General features: G+C 47.8%; 1 protein-coding gene across 7 annotated transcripts in view; it reads left to right on the top strand.

Moving 5' to 3' along the window:
- Nucleotides 1-18,252, top strand: part of NEO1 (neogenin 1) — a 153,930-nt gene that overhangs the window by 122,174 nt on the left and 13,504 nt on the right. For 2 of the 7 annotated variants that reach the window (XM_079318359.1, XM_079318356.1), the window contains exons 12-21: nt 1,531-1,580; nt 1,998-2,142; nt 2,876-2,986; nt 5,350-5,544; nt 6,080-6,175; nt 7,305-7,528; nt 10,884-11,022; nt 13,479-13,586; nt 15,813-16,007; nt 16,502-16,534. In XM_079318359.1, the coding sequence (XP_079174485.1) occupies nt 1,531-1,580; nt 1,998-2,142; nt 2,876-2,986; nt 5,350-5,544; nt 6,080-6,175; nt 7,305-7,528; nt 10,884-11,022; nt 13,479-13,586; nt 15,813-16,007; nt 16,502-16,534 (1,296 nt within the window). The remainder of the gene's footprint in view (nt 1-1,530; nt 1,581-1,997; nt 2,143-2,875; nt 2,987-5,349; nt 5,545-6,079; nt 6,176-7,304; nt 7,529-10,883; nt 11,023-13,478; nt 13,587-15,812; nt 16,008-16,501; nt 16,535-18,252) is intronic. The other 5 variants (XM_079318361.1, XM_079318357.1, XM_079318362.1 and 2 more) reach the window with 3 other exon arrangements.

The raw sequence follows: 18,252 nt of genomic DNA, 5'->3' as shown, positions 1-18,252 counted from the left end.
GAGTTCCTGGCAAGAGGCTGCTGTTCCCTGCCTTTGACTCTTCCACAATCCCTCTTACACTGACACTTCAGTTGGAGGGACCATGGGAATCCTTTGGAAGGGTGACAGGGAAGCCTCTCCTTTCCCTTCCCCTCACTGCCAGTGCAAAGAGAGACTTGTGTGCCCCTATCTTTGTCTTTTTCTGCTCTACCTGAAAGCTTGCTCATTCATTTCTCTGAAGGGCTGCCAGCAACTTGGTTGCTTGAAGAAGAATTTATTATGAGTTATAATGTAATTATGAACTTTTCCTGGAGTTCTTTCTTCTCCAACTTCAGTTTTCACACTTACCTATAGGTAGATGCTTTCTAAAACTGTCTGAAGGATGTAATCTTGCTTCTTACAGTCTCATAACCCTGGGAACTCTCAGATCTTTCCAAAATGATGCACATTTTCCTCCTGTGTTTTCCTGTTGTGGTGTCCAGGAGCAATCTCCATGTTCCCTGCAGGGATTTCTCCCTAAGCTTCCTTTAGCCCTGATTTAACAAAGCATCTGCATTTTTATGTAGGTTTTTGCTCCTAATCTGTTACAGTGCCTTGTTGCAGGGATAACTCTGCAGGTATTACCATTTGAGCCCAGGTTTATGTGCTGCTCCTATCCTGGAATTCATGATCAGGGATTACAGCTGGGGGTGGGATCTGAGCCATCCTCAGGTGTGGTGATTCAGGTTCAGCTGGGCTGGCAAGGGAAGGCAAATCCTGTCCCTCTCCATTTCTGGGGGGTGGTGGTACTGGGGTTTGTTTCACCCTATCCCAGTGATTTCCAAATTCCTTCCACTTTGTGCCCTCAGAGGGGTTCTGTGAGGTTCATCCCTTCATCCCTGTGTTCCTTGCCCATGGATGTGCTTCAGTGGAGCCTCCCCTTCCTGCCCGGGGAGCCTCAGCTCTGCCAGGAGCCAAATTTTGCTGTGGTATCACAAGGAATTCCTTGCTTCCAGGATTTTTCTTCCACTCCCTTCTTGCCTGGATTTCACTGCCATGAGCAGCAAGTACAGAACAAGCAAGGAGTGGGAGTTCAAAGGCAGCCCCAATGTCTGAGATGCTTTTCACCTCCTCACTATCACAAGGCCCTGGGGAATCAAAGGTTTCCTGTTACACAAAATCAGGATAACAAAGTCCAGACCAGAACTTTAAATGTGGGTTCCCCCAATCAAGCAGTGTGTTCATTAAAGATTTGCCTTGGGAAAGAGCTGGATGGGATACATTCTCTGAGAGTTTGAGAAGTGTTTTTAAATATAAAACGTATTTTATTTAGATAGGTGTGAAAATAATAAAGACCTGAGTAAAGAGCTTTTTCTTCATGATGAAAGTACAGAGCCCCCCTCAGCCATTCACTGTGCAGGAAAGTACCTGTGGGATAATTGGTAGTTCCTTGATGTGCTGCCTTAAACCAGAATGGTTTGTACTTCCATGGCAAATGAGAGCAGAGAGTAGTTGAGTGTGGAAATACAATATTTGAAAGTTTTGGGGTTGTAATTCCTTTAATCTTTCCAGTCCCCAGTGCCCCACCACAGAACCTAACACTGGAGGTACGGAATTCCAAGGTAAGACTGGAGGATTTCCTGCTGTCAGTGAGTAAATAAAAGGCTGGGGGGTCTGAGATTGGCCTCATTTTGGAGCTGCTTTGGGTCTTTTTCTTCCCATGCAGCTTTTGAGCTCTTTATAGAGAATATATGAATGTGGGTTTGCAGTCCAGCTGTGGGCTGGCTGTGGTGGGATGCAGTGACAGTGCTAATGATGGGAGGGATTTAATGAGGCCCTGAAGGATCAGAGCTGGAATCCCTGCTCACTGTTGTTGCAGTGTGGGCACACACAGACACTTCTGGAGTGCCTTGGGCACTCGGGGGGAGAAAATGGAACATTTGCCCATTGTGCCTTTGGGATTGCACGTGGAGATTTTTTGAAAAGCTTTCCTAAGGACTTTTTTTTTTTTGAATCCCTTGTTGTGCTGCCTTCCCCAGAGCATCCTGCTGCAGTGGCAGCCCCCTCCTGCTGGCACCCAGAGCGGGCAAATCACGGGATACAAAATCCGCTACCGGAAGGTTTCCCGCAAGAGCGACGTCACCGAGAGCGTGGGGGGCACCCAGCTCTCCCAGCTCATCGAAGGTCAGCAGGGCCTCCAGGGCTGCCTCCTGTGGCTGGGGAGCTCAGGGACACCATTCCCTGAGGGTCCTGCCTCCAGGGCTGCCTCCTGTGGCTGGGGAGCTCAGGGACACCATTCCCTGGGGGTCCTGCCTCCAGGGCTGCCTCCTGTGGCTGGGGAGCTCAGGGACACCATTCCCTGGGGGTCCTGGCCTCCAGGGGTGCCTGGCTGGCATGGGAATTGCTGGGCTGATGGATTTGTGGGAGTTGCTGGGTTGATGTACCTGTGGGATTGCTGGGCTGATGGACCTGTGGGAATTGGCAAGGTGATGGATGTGTGGGATTGCTGGGCTGGTGGGGTTGCTGGGCTATGGACCTGTGGAGTTAGCAAGTTGATGATGTGTGGGGTTGCTGGGCTGATGATGGGGTTGCTGGTCTGTGGAGTTAGCAGGGTGATGGTGTGTGGGGTTGCTGGGCTGATGGGGTTGCTGGGCTGTGGAGCTGTGGAGTTAGCAGGGTGATGATGTGTGGGAATTGGCAAGGTGATGATGTGTGGGGTTGCTGGGCTGATGATGGGGTTGCTGGTCTGTGGAGCTGTGGAGTTAGCAGGGTGATGGTGTGTGGGGTTGCTGGGCTGATGGGGTTGCTGGGCTGTGGAGTTAGCAGGGTGATGGTGTGTGGGGTTGCTGGGCTGATGGGGTTGCTGGTCTGTGGAGCTGTGGAGTTAGCAGGGTGATGGTGTGTGGCTCCCTGGCAGGGCTGGAGCGTGGCACTGAGTACAGCTTCCGCGTGGCTGCCATGACCGTCAATGGCACCGGCCCTGCCACCGACTGGGTGTCAGCTGAGACCTTCGAGAGTGACCTGGATGGTGAGAGCCTGCCACTGGGACAGAGAGCATGGCACTTCAGTCATTCATTCACCAGCACCTGGCTGCCTCTGTGAGAGGCAAACCTCTGCCTTCTCACTTCTGTTCCAGGTGTACAATGGGGTTTATTTAGGGTTGACAACAGTTTCTATTTAAACAGCAAATTCTTGCCAAGGTAATAGAGTGGCTTGAAATGAAGCTCTGCTTCTACACTTCCTACTGCTGTATGTTGGCATCAAGTGCTTTCTGCTAGGGAATACTTATTTGCAGTGACAATGAGATGTCACAGTAGGAAAGAAGTTATGGAAAACATTCTCAGCCACAGCTCTTTGCAGTCTTAGCCCCATGTTGATGCTTGGCTTTCTTTGACACACAGTAACTTATTTTGCACAGAACAAAAGGGAGATGAATTATATTTTCTATGTTTCTGCACCAAATCTCCTATTAGAAATTCTGCTGTGGGTGCTAAATATAAAATTATGTTGAAATTGTGGGTATTAGAATAATAACATTGAAAATTCCAACTATGGCAGAAAGGTTCCTGAGCTTGTTGGAACACTAAAAGCTCTTTCTTGTGCTGTAAAGGATTCTCCTCAACAGTGGGTCTGTTCCACCAAGTCCATGGATTTCAGGGATGTGGATACTGGAAATTCCCTGATCCCTGTGTCTGTCAGCCCTTAGTGAATGTGACACACCCTTGGAGCTGCCAAGTCCCCAAAGTGGGGCAGAGCTCTGTAAAGGAGCACCTTACAGGGCAATGGAAGTGTCCCTGAGCTGGAGTTAACAGCACTTTGCCAGAGGACAGCACCAGGATTAAATTTAAATTTAAACAGGGCAGAAGGAGGAAGAAGAAAATAACTTTTTCCTTCTCTGTTGGCTTTGTCATTTAAATTTTTTTCATCTCCAAATGTTGCAGGAAGTCTGACTTTCTACGCATTCTTTCCATTGAATAAACTAATAAAAATTTACAACTAAGACAAAATAACATGATATTTATATAACTCTGCATACACCTGTGAGATCTGTGTGTGCACACTGCTTTTGCTGGGTTTCTTTTTTTAGAAAGCTCATGTGATAATTTTAATACCATGCAAATGCATTTACAGCTCATCTTATTTTTCTTAGGTTCAACAGACACATGAGGCATCATTTCTTTTTATTCCACAGCTGCTTTTTGAGTTTCAATAGAAAATAATTCCCAGGAGAGTCCCATGGGCATAAAGGGGAGCAGAAGTGTTACAATTCCACATTGCAATGGGTGCAGGTTCCCCCTGAGTGCAGAGCAGGAGGTGTGCAACAGCTGTACAGAGTTTGTCCCCAGTGCAGTGGAAATGTCACCTCTCCTGCTGCACTTGGAGCTTTGCTGTGTTTGATAGTTGGGAGCTGGAGCTGCTGGGCTGTGTCAGCAGCAGCCCAAGAGCTCCCTGGGCTGGGGGCCAGGGCTGTGCTGTGATCCAAATAATCCTGTTGTGGTGCTTTATTAAATGTTTGTAGAGAAATGCAGCGTGTTTCATTAAAATGAAATCCCTGCAGGAAGCACAAGTCCTTGATTCCTTTTGGAGTGGGGAGCTCAGTCTGCTATTGCAGGGAATTATCCCTAATCCACCAGCACCCGACAAAAGGATTTATTTCATTTTTGAGAAGTGAACCCAAAGTTAGGGACACTCCAGGGACAGTTGGGAGATTGCTTTTAGGTTCCAGTCAATAGTGGGGAAAAGCCTCTTAGGAGAAATATTAGGGGCTTACAGTTGCACATTGTGGAAGTGTTCTGGTGTTAGGGATCCACGTTCTGTGTCTCTGTAGGATGGGGTGAGACTTGTGTTGCTTCTGGGGGAAGAGTTTGAACATTTGATGTCGACTCTGTATTTTCTGAACTTTTAGTGTGGCTGTGTAGTTTCTACTTAGGTTGTATGAATTATGGGAATCAAAGGATGTAGGCAGCAACAACTGTAGGACAAGTGAGGAGTACCCTCTTCAGTGCAGTTCTTAAAGCTGTGGAATTTCCTATTTAATGCTACAACCAGCTCAGGAGCCTTTCTTTCATCACCAGACTTTACCATGTGATTATTGTAATACTCACAAGAAAAGAATGTGATGAATTTGTGGAGGGGAAGGATGGCATAAAACTGCATGAGAACATGGGCAATACAAATCTGCCTAAGCAGATCTGATCCAAAAACCATCCCAACCCCCTGAGCTGCAGCACAACCATCCTGCCTTTTAAAGGGCGGATCTGCTGGAATGTCATGGTAACATTCTGCTGTCTCCTGCACGCTCAGTGTGCTCATGCCAGCACTCAGCAGTGCTTTGTTTGACACAGTCTCCCTGTCCTGTGTCTGAGAGAAGGCTTTGCCCTGTTGCTGCAGAGAGCCGTGTGCCCGAGGTGCCCAGCTCCCTGCACGTGCGGCCGCTGGTCACCAGCATCGTGGTGAGCTGGACCCCGCCCGAGAACCAGGACGTGGTGGTCAGGGGCTACGCCATCGGCTACGGCATCGGCAGCCCCCACGCCCAGACCATCAAGGTGGACTACAAACAGAGATACTACACCATTGAGAACCTGGGTGAGTCATCTGTGCCCCAGCCCAGCCTCCCTCAGCTCCTTCAACAGCTGAGCAGCAGCACCGGTGCAGAGCTGCGGGGGAAAAAAGGGACTGAAATGTCACCAGGATTCTTTTAAAAGGAAAATAAAGATTCACCCCTCCACAGAGATCTCTGTGGGAGATAAAATAGTCTGAAAGTGAGAGGAATAGCAATATTGGGAATTCCATCAAATCAGAGGTTTCAGTGATTTTGGTTTTGTTCTTGTAGATTGTTTTTCTCGCTGCTGATTGGGTTGTGCTTAAAGCTAGATTTGCTGTAACTATAGACTGGAGCTGTGGTGTCCCTGCCCAGGCAGGGGGTGGAATGACATAGGCTTTAAGGTCTCTTCCAACCCAAACCAGTCTGAGTTTCTGTGGCCATGAAAAGAAGATCTGTGTGGAGACTTTCTCAGTTCAAATCGCATATTCCAGTTCAAAATTGAAATACTGCACAAAGAAGGTATGGAGAAGCAGAAACCAGGATTCAGTGGTTGTGCTGATTTCTTTTCCCCTATAGATCCCAGCTCCCACTATGTGATAACCCTGAAAGCCTTCAACAATGTGGGGGAGGGGATCCCCCTGTACGAGAGTGCTGTGACCCGGCCCCACTCTGGTGAGTCCTGCCCAGCAGCTGGGATGGGATGGGATGGGATGGGATGGGATGGGATGGGATGGGATGGGATGGGATGGGATGGGATGGGATGGGATGGGATGGGATGGGATGGGATGGGATGGGATGGGATGGGATGGGATGGGATGGGATGGGATGGGGGTGATAGAAGAGTCCTGGTTGTCAGTTCATCCCGTGCTCTCTGTCCCTGTCACTGCTTGGCCTCACACGTTCCCAATAAACCAACTTAATTGGGCTCATTTGTAAATTCCAAACTCACCTGACAACTACTAATGGATGTTCTTACTTCAAACATTCCCCTTATCTGAGCACAACTCATGTGGCTGAAGTTCCAAAAACCCTGAGCTGGGGGTTTATGGTCCTTTTCACTGAGATTTTTGAACATGATGCCTGTGCTTGCTTTATGTCGCTCTGTTGTCACTCATACTAAACAAAATCTTGGCAATTTTTATTTTGGCCTTGTAATCCATAAAGAAAAGAGTTAAAGCAGAGAATTGTGCAGCAGGTGAGCTGTTGCCATGGCTCACTGGGCTCCCTCCCAGCCTGCTGACACCACCCAGGAATTTGGTGGAGGTGCAACACATGGGGTTAGTCCTGATGAGCTGGAATGCTTGGAGATTCTCCAGAGGATGCTGGAATTGCAGTTTCACAGTTACTGCAAGTCAGCCTCTCGCTTGAAACCTTCCTTTGAAAGTGCCTTTCAGGAGGTCCCTGTGTGTTTGGGAAGTGACATTTGCTCATCCACAGCTCCACCTGTGTCCTGCTCTCCTCTGGGAGAGGACCCAGTGGACCCTCCAGGCAAATGAAGTTACAGTGACTGACTGTTTGGGGTTCCCAGGCCATGGCTGAGTGCCCTGGGCACTAGTTAGGGCTATGCCAGCAGGGATTTGTTGTCTTACTGTCTGGAGGAGGGAGGACGATGCAAGAGTGATGTTACTGCCCAGTCTGATGTCAGCTATTAACTCTGGCTTTTCTCTCTTTCTCTCCATTCCTCACCTTCCATCTCATTGCACTTCCCTGCATCCCCTTTTTTTGTTTTGGTTGACATTAAAATGCCACCTCCTCCTTTTTTTAATTATAAACCACGGCCTTTCCCCCACGGATTGCGCAGACACTTCCGAGGTTGATTTGTTTGTTATTAATGCTCCATACACTCCAGTGCCAGATCCGTCTCCCATGATGCCCCCGGTGGGAGTTCAGGCTTCCATCCTGAGCCATGACACCATCAGGATCACTTGGGCAGACAACTCCCTGCCCAAGAACCAGAAGATCACGGACGCGCGGTTCTACACCGTCCGCTGGAAAACCAACATCCCTGCCAACACCAAGTACAAGGTACTGAGTCCTACAGGGGCTTCCCAGCCCAGGCAGGGGGAGGCACAGCTCTGCCAGGGCTCCTTGGAGGGGCAGGACTCCTCCAGCTACACTCCCAGGTGTCCTGGTTTGAGGGACAGGTGTCTGCCAATAAAGGCAGGAGCTTCTCTTTGAAATGGACAATGGAAACCCCCTCCCTCCAAATTATTATCATTTTGAAATTAAGGGGCTCTCAGGCAAAGATATGGGAATTAGGAATAACAATTCTTTACTAGGAAAATTAAAATAGAAATGCAGTATTACAAAGAACAATCCCAAACCCTGCCAGAGTCAGAATCCAAGCTGACACCCGTCAGTCAGTCAGGGTGGTGGCAGCAGCCCCATTCAATGGTGGCTGCATCCTCCTGCAGTGGCAGATGTGGTTCAGCTGGAGCAGTGCTCCTGGAGAAGGTGCAGTTTCCTCTGAAGGTGCAGGGATGATGTGGAAAGGTCTGGCTTTCCTCTGGAATGCAGTGGAAAGAAGGTGCCTTGGTGTCCCAAATCTCAGTTTTTCTCTAGGTAGGAAAGGCTTGGCTCCTGCCCTGGCTGGAGCATCTGCCAGTGGGATGATGGAATTTGATCAGTCCCACAGTGGGACTGAATGGGGCAGCAGCAGATGATATCTCCTGGAGGGAGGATGGGCTGTGGAAAGATAAAGATGATTGCCCCAGCTGGTTTAAAGCTGGCCCATTAGCAGATAATATGTGCCAGGAGATCAGGGGCACTGCCCCACCCATAGATGGGGACAGAATACACATTGCTGGCACATCAACCCAACACACCAGGGGAAGGCACAGCTGAGGGGATGCTGCTGGGATGAGCCCAGGGGTCCTGGAGGGCCAGGATTGCTCTGGCTCTGGTGGGAGCTGTTCAGCTGGAGCTGGGCTGTTGTGGGATGGAAGAGCTGCTACAGGGAAGAAATGGAAATTTCCAGAGTTGTTCAGTTCTGTGGATACAGTGATTGTGTGAAGCTTCCCCCTGCCCTGATCCCTGGGAGTAGGAGGTGTGGGCTCCCCTCTGGAGAATCACTGCAGTATTGCAAACAGTGTGTGACTATGAGCCATGCAGAAAAAACAGATTTACCCCCATGGTTTGAAGTTTTTTTAGAACCCTTTCAGTTTGTGCAGAACTCATAGTGAACCTTTGCTTTGGGAGCTGACTGGCTTCAAAATATACAACAAGAACTTTACAACATCCTTGCCTTCCCCCATTCATGTGTTTTGATTTGGAGACTGGGTTTGAGGTTTGGTTTGGTGGTTGGGTGGATTTTTTCAACTTTCAGAGTTACCTGGAGGGCTCAAAGCTGCTGACTGCAAATTTCACATTTGTTATGAGACTCAGAGGAACTGGTAGTTAAAATACCCAGCCAGTGGAGCTCCCTTTATGGTCCTGCAGAGCCAGTTTGTTATAATCCAGATATTTTCTTTATTGAAATGAAAAGATGTAAATATGTGTGTATTCCTCCTCTAAAGGCAGGTTTCTTCTGAGCCACATTCCAGAGGATGTCTCAAGAGTGGTTTAAATAAAGCTGCAGCTTCATTAGCTAATTGCTCAAAAGAATGAAATAAAATAGAAAATGGAATAAAATAGTAAATTTACTATTCCTGCTGTTCCAGTGCTGGTGGTCAGTGGGCAACAAGTTGTACTGTGACCAAAGCCAACACTGAATGATGGAATATAGTTTAAAATTACTCCAAATTGTAGAAAGGATTTGGAAATTCCTGGAAACCCAGGAACAGATGGGAGGCAGCTCCTGTGCTTTGAACTGTGTCTCTGCATTAACATGGAGCAGTTTTCCAAAGCCCCCTTGTTGGTGTGTGGGATTGTCCTGCAGCTACCTGGGATCCATCATGGATCTATGAAAATATGAAATGTTGGATCTTTTAGGATTGCATAAAAGAGAAATTGTTCAGGGTAATATTTATGGAGTTTATTTCTAGCAGGTGCTCATGGTTTGGTATTGTGGTATAGGCTGGGATCTTAAAAATAATAAACTCTGTTAAACTGTGTAATCTGACACTCCAAGGGGACTCAGTGTCATTCACACTCAGTGTGGGATGTGCAGAGAAACTGAAAGATCCCAAGATTCAAGGCCAGAGATGGAAACCAGAACTTTCACCTGTAAATGCAGCCCAGCTGCCACATCAAGTAATACAAATATTGAAATGCTTCTATACTGCTGGGAATTCCAGCATCCCAGACAGGAAGAGCTTTTTGGGGTACAGCAGCTGGTGATGGCAGATGGGATGGAAAGATTCCTGCTTTACTTGTCATTGCATCTCTCCCAGTGAGGCCTGAGTTCCCTGCCTTCCCCAGGGAGCTGTGCCCATTCCTGCTGTGCCCATTCCAGCTGTGCCACAGCCCCTCAGCCACAGTCCCAGCCATTCCAAACCAAGGAGAGGCTTAAAGCCAATGGAAGATTTCATTTAATTCATTTTATGAGTCTTTGTTGTCTGGCCACAGACAGCAAAGCCCTGGGCACAAATCACTGTCATCCCTTGGATCACCATTTCCTGAGCTTCCATCCCTTGTAAGAAAAAAGAAATAAAGGTATTGGAGATCTCAGGGTTTCTATGTCAGTGCCTTTACCTTGGCAGTAAATCAGCTGCACTCAGTGGTTTCTGGAGGCAGTGGCTGTTCCAGTTATTGAGTGGCCCTGTCAGATCCTGAAACAACTCTTTAATTCTCACTGCAGGTCAGGGTGAGGAATATGCATATCTGTAAATACAGCTCTCCTTTTTTCCATGGGCCTCCAGTACATTCTGTTGGTGCTGAAGCCATTTATAACAAATACCAGATCTTTATAAAGGCTGAATTACAAATTCCACTGTGAACCACGTGTAGTTTCCTTGTGCGATCCTAAACAACCATTTTTTGTGGAAAGAATCTACATCTTAGTAAAGTTTCATTGTTTTCAAGTCTCACAAGTGTGTCTTTAGTTGATTGTTTATTGCATTTAAGGTTTCTCTGGCAATTCCAGTAGGAATCTGGGAGGCAGCTCCAGGTTCCAAGCAGGACTGTTCATTGCTGTGCTTTTTGTTTTTCCCCAGCCAGAGGAGTAAATGAAATGCTGTAAATGAACCCCCCAGGTAAACAGAGGTTTAAGGAGGATCTTGTACTGTCCTTTTTTCATTTCTAATTGACTGCTGTGAAGTGCTGCTGCTGATTGCAGGATTTCTAGTGGAGGATAAACGTTGATATTTGATTAATGGATTTGCACGACAGAGAAGAGGCAGCCCTGAGTTAATGACTGTGGTTATGGAAATGCTGGGAACACTGGGGCTGGGGGTGTCTGAGAGCTGTGCTTTGGTAATGCTGACCCTGCTTTCCCTTTCAGACTGCAAATGCCACCACTCTGAGCTATCTGGTGACAGGGCTGAAGCCAAACACCCTCTATGAGTTCTCGGTGATGGTGACCAAGGGCAGGAGATCCAGCACCTGGAGCATGACAGCACATGGGACAACCTTTGAATTAGGTACTGCTGGGCTCTGGAAAGGCTGAGGTATTCCTACAGAAACCTCCACTGAAATGGTTCTGCTAATTAACACTTGCTGGGAGGGATCTGAATAGTTCAGTCAGAAATTGTGATTAAGAAAAAAACATCATCGTTCAAAATTGCAAGGGATGATTGCAGGAGAATTTACATCAAATTACATAGAAGTCATGAATAATGCACCACAGTTCATGGGCAGGAGAGAAGAAAGTCTCACAAAAAACACATTAACAGCAAATACAAAGAAAACACTTCAGCAAATGATAATTAAAATTTGCTGTAAATGTGATAATTGTTGCAGAGTGAGAAGGTGCATGAGGCAAATGGAGACAAAAAAAAATATCACTGTAGGCATTAAGACATCTCTAAATTCCTGTTCAGTGCAGAACAGAGGAGGGTTTGTAGCTGCCAGGAAAAGCTCAGACCCAGGGAGTGACTGTGAGGGCCAGACCCTCTCCCCAGCCTGTCCCTCATTAGCTCTTCTTACCCTGCAGTGCTAAATGAACTTTGGGCAATTAAATTTCCTGCTTATTACACTTAGGGCTCTCTTTAGATGGACTGTGGAGGACAAGAAGCCCATCCAAATGAGCCCAGAGTTCTCCTTCTAAATTAAAACACAGCCAAAAAAAAAACAGACATGCAAAGAATTAATAAGATTTTCCAGATATTCTATCACAGAAATTCTATAATTTCTGCTTAAGAAAAAGCAAACCCATGATAAAATCGAAGCCCCAGTGAGCTTCAGTTGCTTTTGAAAACATTATTGTGGTTTTGGGTGGGAATTCCATGATGTGGGGCCAGCTCTGGGCTGGGGCTCCTTTCCCATCCCACTATTCCCAGCCCACATTAAACACTCCATTTAGTATTTCTGCTGACACATGTTCAATCCTCAGCCATAACTCTGCTCTGAGTGCAGGGACTGTAAAAGCTGCACAAATAAAGTTTTTTAAAAGAGAATTTGACACAAAGCCCCTGAGCAAGGGCACAGTGCAGGAGGACACAGTGCCATTTAAATAGGAAGGGTCAGCTTGAAGTAGTTGTAAGGAGTATTTGCAAATATGACCAAAAAGCTGGGGAATTAAGGAGAAAATTTAAAATAGAAAAAAAAAATTGAAAAAAAAGCTAAATGTATTTTCTCATAACAGATCTTGTGATTTATACTACTGGCCAAATTCCTGAGTGCCTCATTATTTTGGGATATTCCTGAAAATTATGTAGGACTTACTCCTAAAAGGATACCAGGGAATTCTGGGCTCTTTGTTGTCTGTATATTCCTGATCTCCTGTGGACTGCTCCTGATTTTCTATTTTTGTTTCCTCTGAATCCTGTATTTACATATTTGGGGCAATAGTTATAATAACTTCTGGGCTTTGGCTGTCCCTGGTTTCCAGCTTTTCATCACAGGGGTAATTGGTGACCATCCCAGAGGATTTATGGATTGATTTCTAATAGGTCACATACCTAAAGCCCTGGAAATGCAGAAATTTCAATGATACTGTGGTTGTATTAAATACCCAAGGTGGATTTGCTCTGGGTTGCCCCCTCAGGAGCCTCCTGGATTTCAGGAGGTGGCACTGCAGGGATGGTCAGTGCCCTCTGCAGGCTGCATTTCACAGCAAGGATTTCAGTTTTCTGCTGGAGCAATTTGTGCTCTTCCCTGAATTTTTGTCAGGACAGGCTGATGGGAGAAGGAAAAATCTCCCCTCCTTTCTTTCCCTGTGCTTCCAACCTGGAAAAGGGTTGGCCAGTTGTGTTCAGCAAATCCTTCTGCTTTTGAAACATCTCTGAGGTGCAGATGCCTTCCAAATTACAAATCATTCTTCTGGAGGTCAAACCATTGTAGGTTTGCCCAGGTTTGCTGTGGCTGCCCCATCCCTGGCAGTGTTCAAGGCCAGGTTAGACTGGGCTTGGAGCACCCTGGGACAGTGGGAAGTGCCCCTGTGCATGGCACAGGGTGACACTGGATGGGCTTTAAGGTCCATTCCCACCCAAACCATTCCAGGTATAATTCTAATTTGCTGGTGGATTTACTTTGCTGATTGGGATTTAAGTGGCAAATGGGCAATTCTGGGTCTGAGTCCCACCATAAACCTGGAAAGAGGGAGATATTTCAGATGCCTGCCTATACAGAATGTATCTCTCTCAAGTTTGTGGGATTTTTCTGATGACTGAAGAAACTCAGGTGAGAAATCACTGCCCCTAGTTGTCCAGATTTTTGAGGATGTTCAGCCATGGATCACATCTGGAAAGGGGGAGCTCCTTTTGGGATGGAGGCACTGTCACTGGATGGCATTGACCAGTGGGAGGGTAAATATCAGTGAGACGCTGCAGGACGGGGGGAATTATAAAAATAAAGAGAATAATATATAATTGTATTGCCCATCAGAGGAAGGTGCAGGGCCCTGGGGTGGCTGTGACAGTGTGGGTTTGTGTTTCAGTGCCAACCTCCCCCCCCAAGGACGTGACAGTGGTGAGCAAGGAGGGCAAGCCCCGCACCATCATCGTCAACTGGCAGCCGCCCTCCGAGGCCAACGGCAAAATCACAGGTGGGCTCAGAGCCACTGTCCCTTCTGTGCCCCATCACATGTACTCAGGGAGAAACTAACTGCAGGGAGAAGTGCAATCCAGTTTAAATGTCTCCACAGCCTTTGCTCCTGCTGCTCTAATAGATGGTCTCCAGCAATTATCCTGGCCCGCCAGAGGTTTATTTAGGAGAAGCCATCCCAGTGCTCTTTGTCATCTTTGTGGCATTTTTGTGTCACAGGACAGACTTCAGAGCAGTTTCTTGTTGCCCTGACAGAACCATTAGAGTAAAGTGTTATTTAATTTCATCACTGCCATAATTCACTTTTCAGAAAGTTATAATTACTGGTTCCTTTCTATAATTTCTGTTCAGATTCCCATTTGGAAGGGTGTTCTGAAATAATCAACTCCAATTTTAATTTGTTTAAAGCTGAAATCAGATTTTAATGGCTTGTTGTTTGCAGTGTCTGGTTTTGGGTCTGAGCTCAGAATTAACTTGGTGTAGAATCAAACCAGGGACACCACTTGATAGGGCAGGACTAGAGCCAAGGCTCTGGACAGGAGACTAAAACTGATTCAATCCCTGGGGGAAGGCAGCAAAATGTTTCCTCTCCATGGGAAAGGAGGATTGGCTGGAGACACAGGAGCCTTTGATGGAGGGATTTGGCTGCTAGTGAGGGGCACAGATGCCTCACACTGCAGCACACCTGAGAGAAGGGAGGCAAATACAGAGAGCAGCATTTACCTGTACAGGGCTGGCAAAATTATCCCATTGTCCTGCTCCAAAATCCCCTGGCAGGGAAGGAAACCCTTGGAACTAACTGTTCAGTATTTATCAGCTTTTGCACAAGCAGCAGTTAACAGCTTAAAAAATGAACTAAAATGGCTTAGTCTTAGGGCTAAGCCTGAGTGCAGCAGGCACCAGCTTCAGTATTCCCAGAGCCCAGCTCCCCTTTTCCAGAGCCCAGCTCCCCTTTCCCAGATCCCATCTCCTCTTTCCCAGATCCCATCTCCATCTCCTCTTTCCCAGATCCTATTTTCATCTCCCCTTTCCCAGAGCCCATTAAATTTTTGGGATGTGGGGCCTGAGTGCCCTCTGGTGGGGACAGCCCCATTGGCCAAGGGCCCAGCACTAATTAATTACTCATTAGCTCACTCTGCTGTCAGTGATGCCAGAATTCCAAGTGGTGATGTCATTCCATGACCCCCTGTCCATGGAATGCTGGGCTTTACAGCTCCAGTCTCCTGGGATGGGATGAGATGGGATGGGATGGGATGGGATGGGATGGGATGGGATGGGATGGGATGGGATGGGATGGGATGGGATGGGATGGGATGGGATGGGATGAGCTGTGCCAGTCATGGTCCCACATGCTCGGGCACCATTAGACCTGCTGATTTAAGGACAGAATTGTCTCTCTGCTGTGTTCCCTGTCCCTAAGGATGGAATTGTCTCTGCTGTGGCTCCCTGTCCCTGAGGCTGGGATTGTCTCTGCTGTGTTCTCTGTCCCTTAAGGACAGAATTGTCTCTCTGCTCTGTTCCCTGTCCCCAAGGCTGGGATTGTCTCTGCTGTGTTCCCTGTCCCTGAGGCTGGGGTTGTCTCTCTGCTGTGTTCCCTGTCCCTGAGGCTGGGGTTGTCTCTGCTGTGTTCCCTGTCCCAAGGCTGGGATTGTCTCTCTGCTGTGTTCCCTGTCCCTAAGGCTGGGATTGTCTCTCTGCTGTGTTCCCTGTCCCTAAGGCTGGGATTGTCTCTGCTCTGTTCCCTGTCCCTAAGGCTGGGATTGTCTCTCTGCTGTGTTCCCTGTCCCTAAGGCTGGGATTGTCTCTCTGCTGTGTTCCCTGTCCCTAAGGATGGAATTGTCTCTGCTGTGGCTCCCTGTCCCTGAGGCTGGGATTGTCTCTCTGCTGTGTTCCCTGTCCCTAAGGCTGGGATTGTCTCTCTGCTGTGTTCCCTGTCCCTAAGGCTGGGGTTGTCTCTTCTCTGTTCCCTGTCCCTAAGGCTGGGATTGTCTCTGCTGTGTTCCCTGTCCCCAAGGCTGGGGTTGCCTCTGCTGTGTTCCCTGTCCCTGAGGCTGGGGTTGTCTCTGCTGTGTTCCCTGTCCCTTAAGGACAGAATTGTCTCTCTGCTGTGTTCCCTGTCCCTGAGGCTGGGATTGTCTCTGCTGTGTTCCCTGTCCCTTAAGGACAGAATTGTCTCTCTGCTGTGTTCCCTGTCCCTGAGGCTGGAATTATCTCTCTCCCTGCCCAGGGTACATCATCTACTACAGCACGGATGTCAATGCTGAGATCCACGACTGGGTGATCGAGCCGGTGGTGGGGAACAGGCTGACCCACCAGATCCAGGAGCTCACCCTGGACACCCCCTACTTCTTCAAGATCCAGGCTCGGAACTCCAAGGGCATGGGGCCCATGTCTGAGGCCGTGCAGTTCCGCACCCCCAAAGGTACCTGGCACTGCCTGGGAGGGCAGCAGTGATGTTTGGGATTGCACAGAGCTCACTCTTGGGTTCATAGGCTGCTCCACAGTGCCCTTTAGGTCATTCTGTTGTTCCAAACCTGGGGTGGCTGCAGTGAAATCCGTGTCCTGTGTCACATCTGCTCCTGGGAATGGGATGGTGCAGTGGGAACTCCCCCCTAATTCAGGAACTGATGTGATGGGCAAGTAGTAAAGAGTAAAATGGGAGAGAGCTTGGGAAAAGTAAAATTACGAGTTTATTGTCATAGAGTCCTATCACAGAATTGGGTTGGGAGGGACCTTACACCTTCACCAGCCCAAGTTGCTCCAGCCTGGACTTGGACACTTCTCTGCATGAGTTTTAGTACTGAGAATCAAGAGCTCTGTGTACCCTGTGCCATGGGAAACTTGGAATTCTGTCTCACTCCTTCAAGCTTTGTGATGTGTCTCTTGTTTTTTCCTCCCTGTGCTTGCCCCACTAAGCTGAGTCCTCAGATAAAATGCCCAATGACCAAGGTAAATGAACAGCCACATTTCTCTTCTCTCCATCCCTCACTGTTCTGCTTTGCTCTCCATGTGCTGTGACAATTTTTAAGTGGAACAGGATCCTCCTGCTCCAACTGGGAACAGGGGAGTTCCTGCTGTGCTGCAAGTCTTGGGTTTGGATGGGAGGAATGTGAAGGGATCTCTGTAGAATGTCCCTGCAGGGCCATGGGGGCTGTGCCAGTGCTGAATCCTTCTGGGAGAATGGCCTTGGAGCCAGTGGTGCCTCATCCAGCCACTGCCCAAATATGAGGGGGTGGAAGATCAAAGGGATTCTGGTTAGCACAAGTGCTGCTTGTGAGAATTCATTCCATAGTAAAGGCAGGGAAGCCCTGGAAAGCTCTGTGCAGGAGAGATTCTGCCTGTCAGCTCATTTGGAGCCCAGACTCTCCTGAGGAGCCCAGCACTGGCTCCTAAAAGCCTTAAGGTTTTAAAATGTTTGCTTGAAAAATGGGAGCTTTGAGCTTCCTACATTGCATTAGAAGGTGGATCTCCCAGGGCACTTCTTGCTTTCTTCCAAATAACCTACAAGCCCCATAAAAAGGGGGAGAATTAGTCTGAAGGGATGAGTTAAAAAGGCCATTGGCAAACAGCTTAGACATGCAATTAAAGAGATCCTAAAGGGGCTCTGAGGGAGCTGCTCCTCACTTGGCTCCTCAGCTTGGTACTTGGAGTAATTTATTAAATGTGCTTTTACTCTGTAATTCTGGTAACAGGGACAGTCAGGGAGTAAATTGATCCCCATCCTTGTGTCCTGGGGGTGGGGCTGAGGTTTGGGCTCTGTGGGGAGCAGGTGCTCCAATGTCATTGTCCTGCTCACCTGCTGGACTTGGAGAAGGCTACAGCATTTTAGTGAAAATTGCTGTTCTCTGTTTCTCCCAACCCCATTTCAGCCAGTGTTGCTAAAGTAACATATTTTCCTAGTCATGATCAATTTTTATCACATCCTGTTATTTATAAATCATCAAAGCCAAGAATTTGACAATTCCTATAAGGACTCTGGGACAGCTGGTGGCAGTAGGTGAAATGTGAGCAAGGGGATGGCAGAGGGGGTGCAGGAGAGGAGCTGAGGAGCTGCCCTGTGACAGCATCACTGAACTGCCAGTTGGGACCTGCAGGAAACTCAGCCTGGGAGAAAAACCAAATGGGATTGATTCTCTGCCCTTAATGGTTCTGTCCTTTCCTCCCTTTGTCTGCTTTAGTGTTTTCCTTCTGAACTCAGCCCATGATTCTGTTTTCTCACACCCTTCTGAAGCACAGAACTTGGTCAGAACTCAGGGCTTGTTGCTCTCAGGCTTCAGGTGGTTGCACTGGCCTCATCCTAAAGCAAAGATTAAGGTCTCTGATGGAGTAAACCCATCCCAAAGTCACCAACAGTTCAAATGTTCTGTGTGGATATATTGTAACATGGATGTTCACAGGCTGAATGAAAAACAGTTCCAGCAAATCCTGTCCTAAACTATTCCTTAAAATAGGTCACTCTGTGTAAGAGAGTTCACTGCAGTTTATTAAAGGTTTAAACTCTTGATCTGTGGGCTGAGGAATTGGATCCTGAGAAGCACCTTGGTTGGGTACCAAATTTCATCCTAAATTTGTCAGGGAGGACATGGGTTCCATGAGGATCATTGTCTCTCTTTACTTAGCCCTGCTTTGATGTCCCTTGCTGACCTCAGGGCAGTTATTCCCTTCTC

The sequence above is a fragment of the Erithacus rubecula genome (assembly GCF_903797595.1).
Source record: "Erithacus rubecula genome assembly, chromosome: 14".
Taxonomy (NCBI): domain Eukaryota; kingdom Metazoa; phylum Chordata; class Aves; order Passeriformes; family Muscicapidae; genus Erithacus; species Erithacus rubecula.
This window is presented reverse-complemented; position numbering and strand designations above follow the sequence as displayed.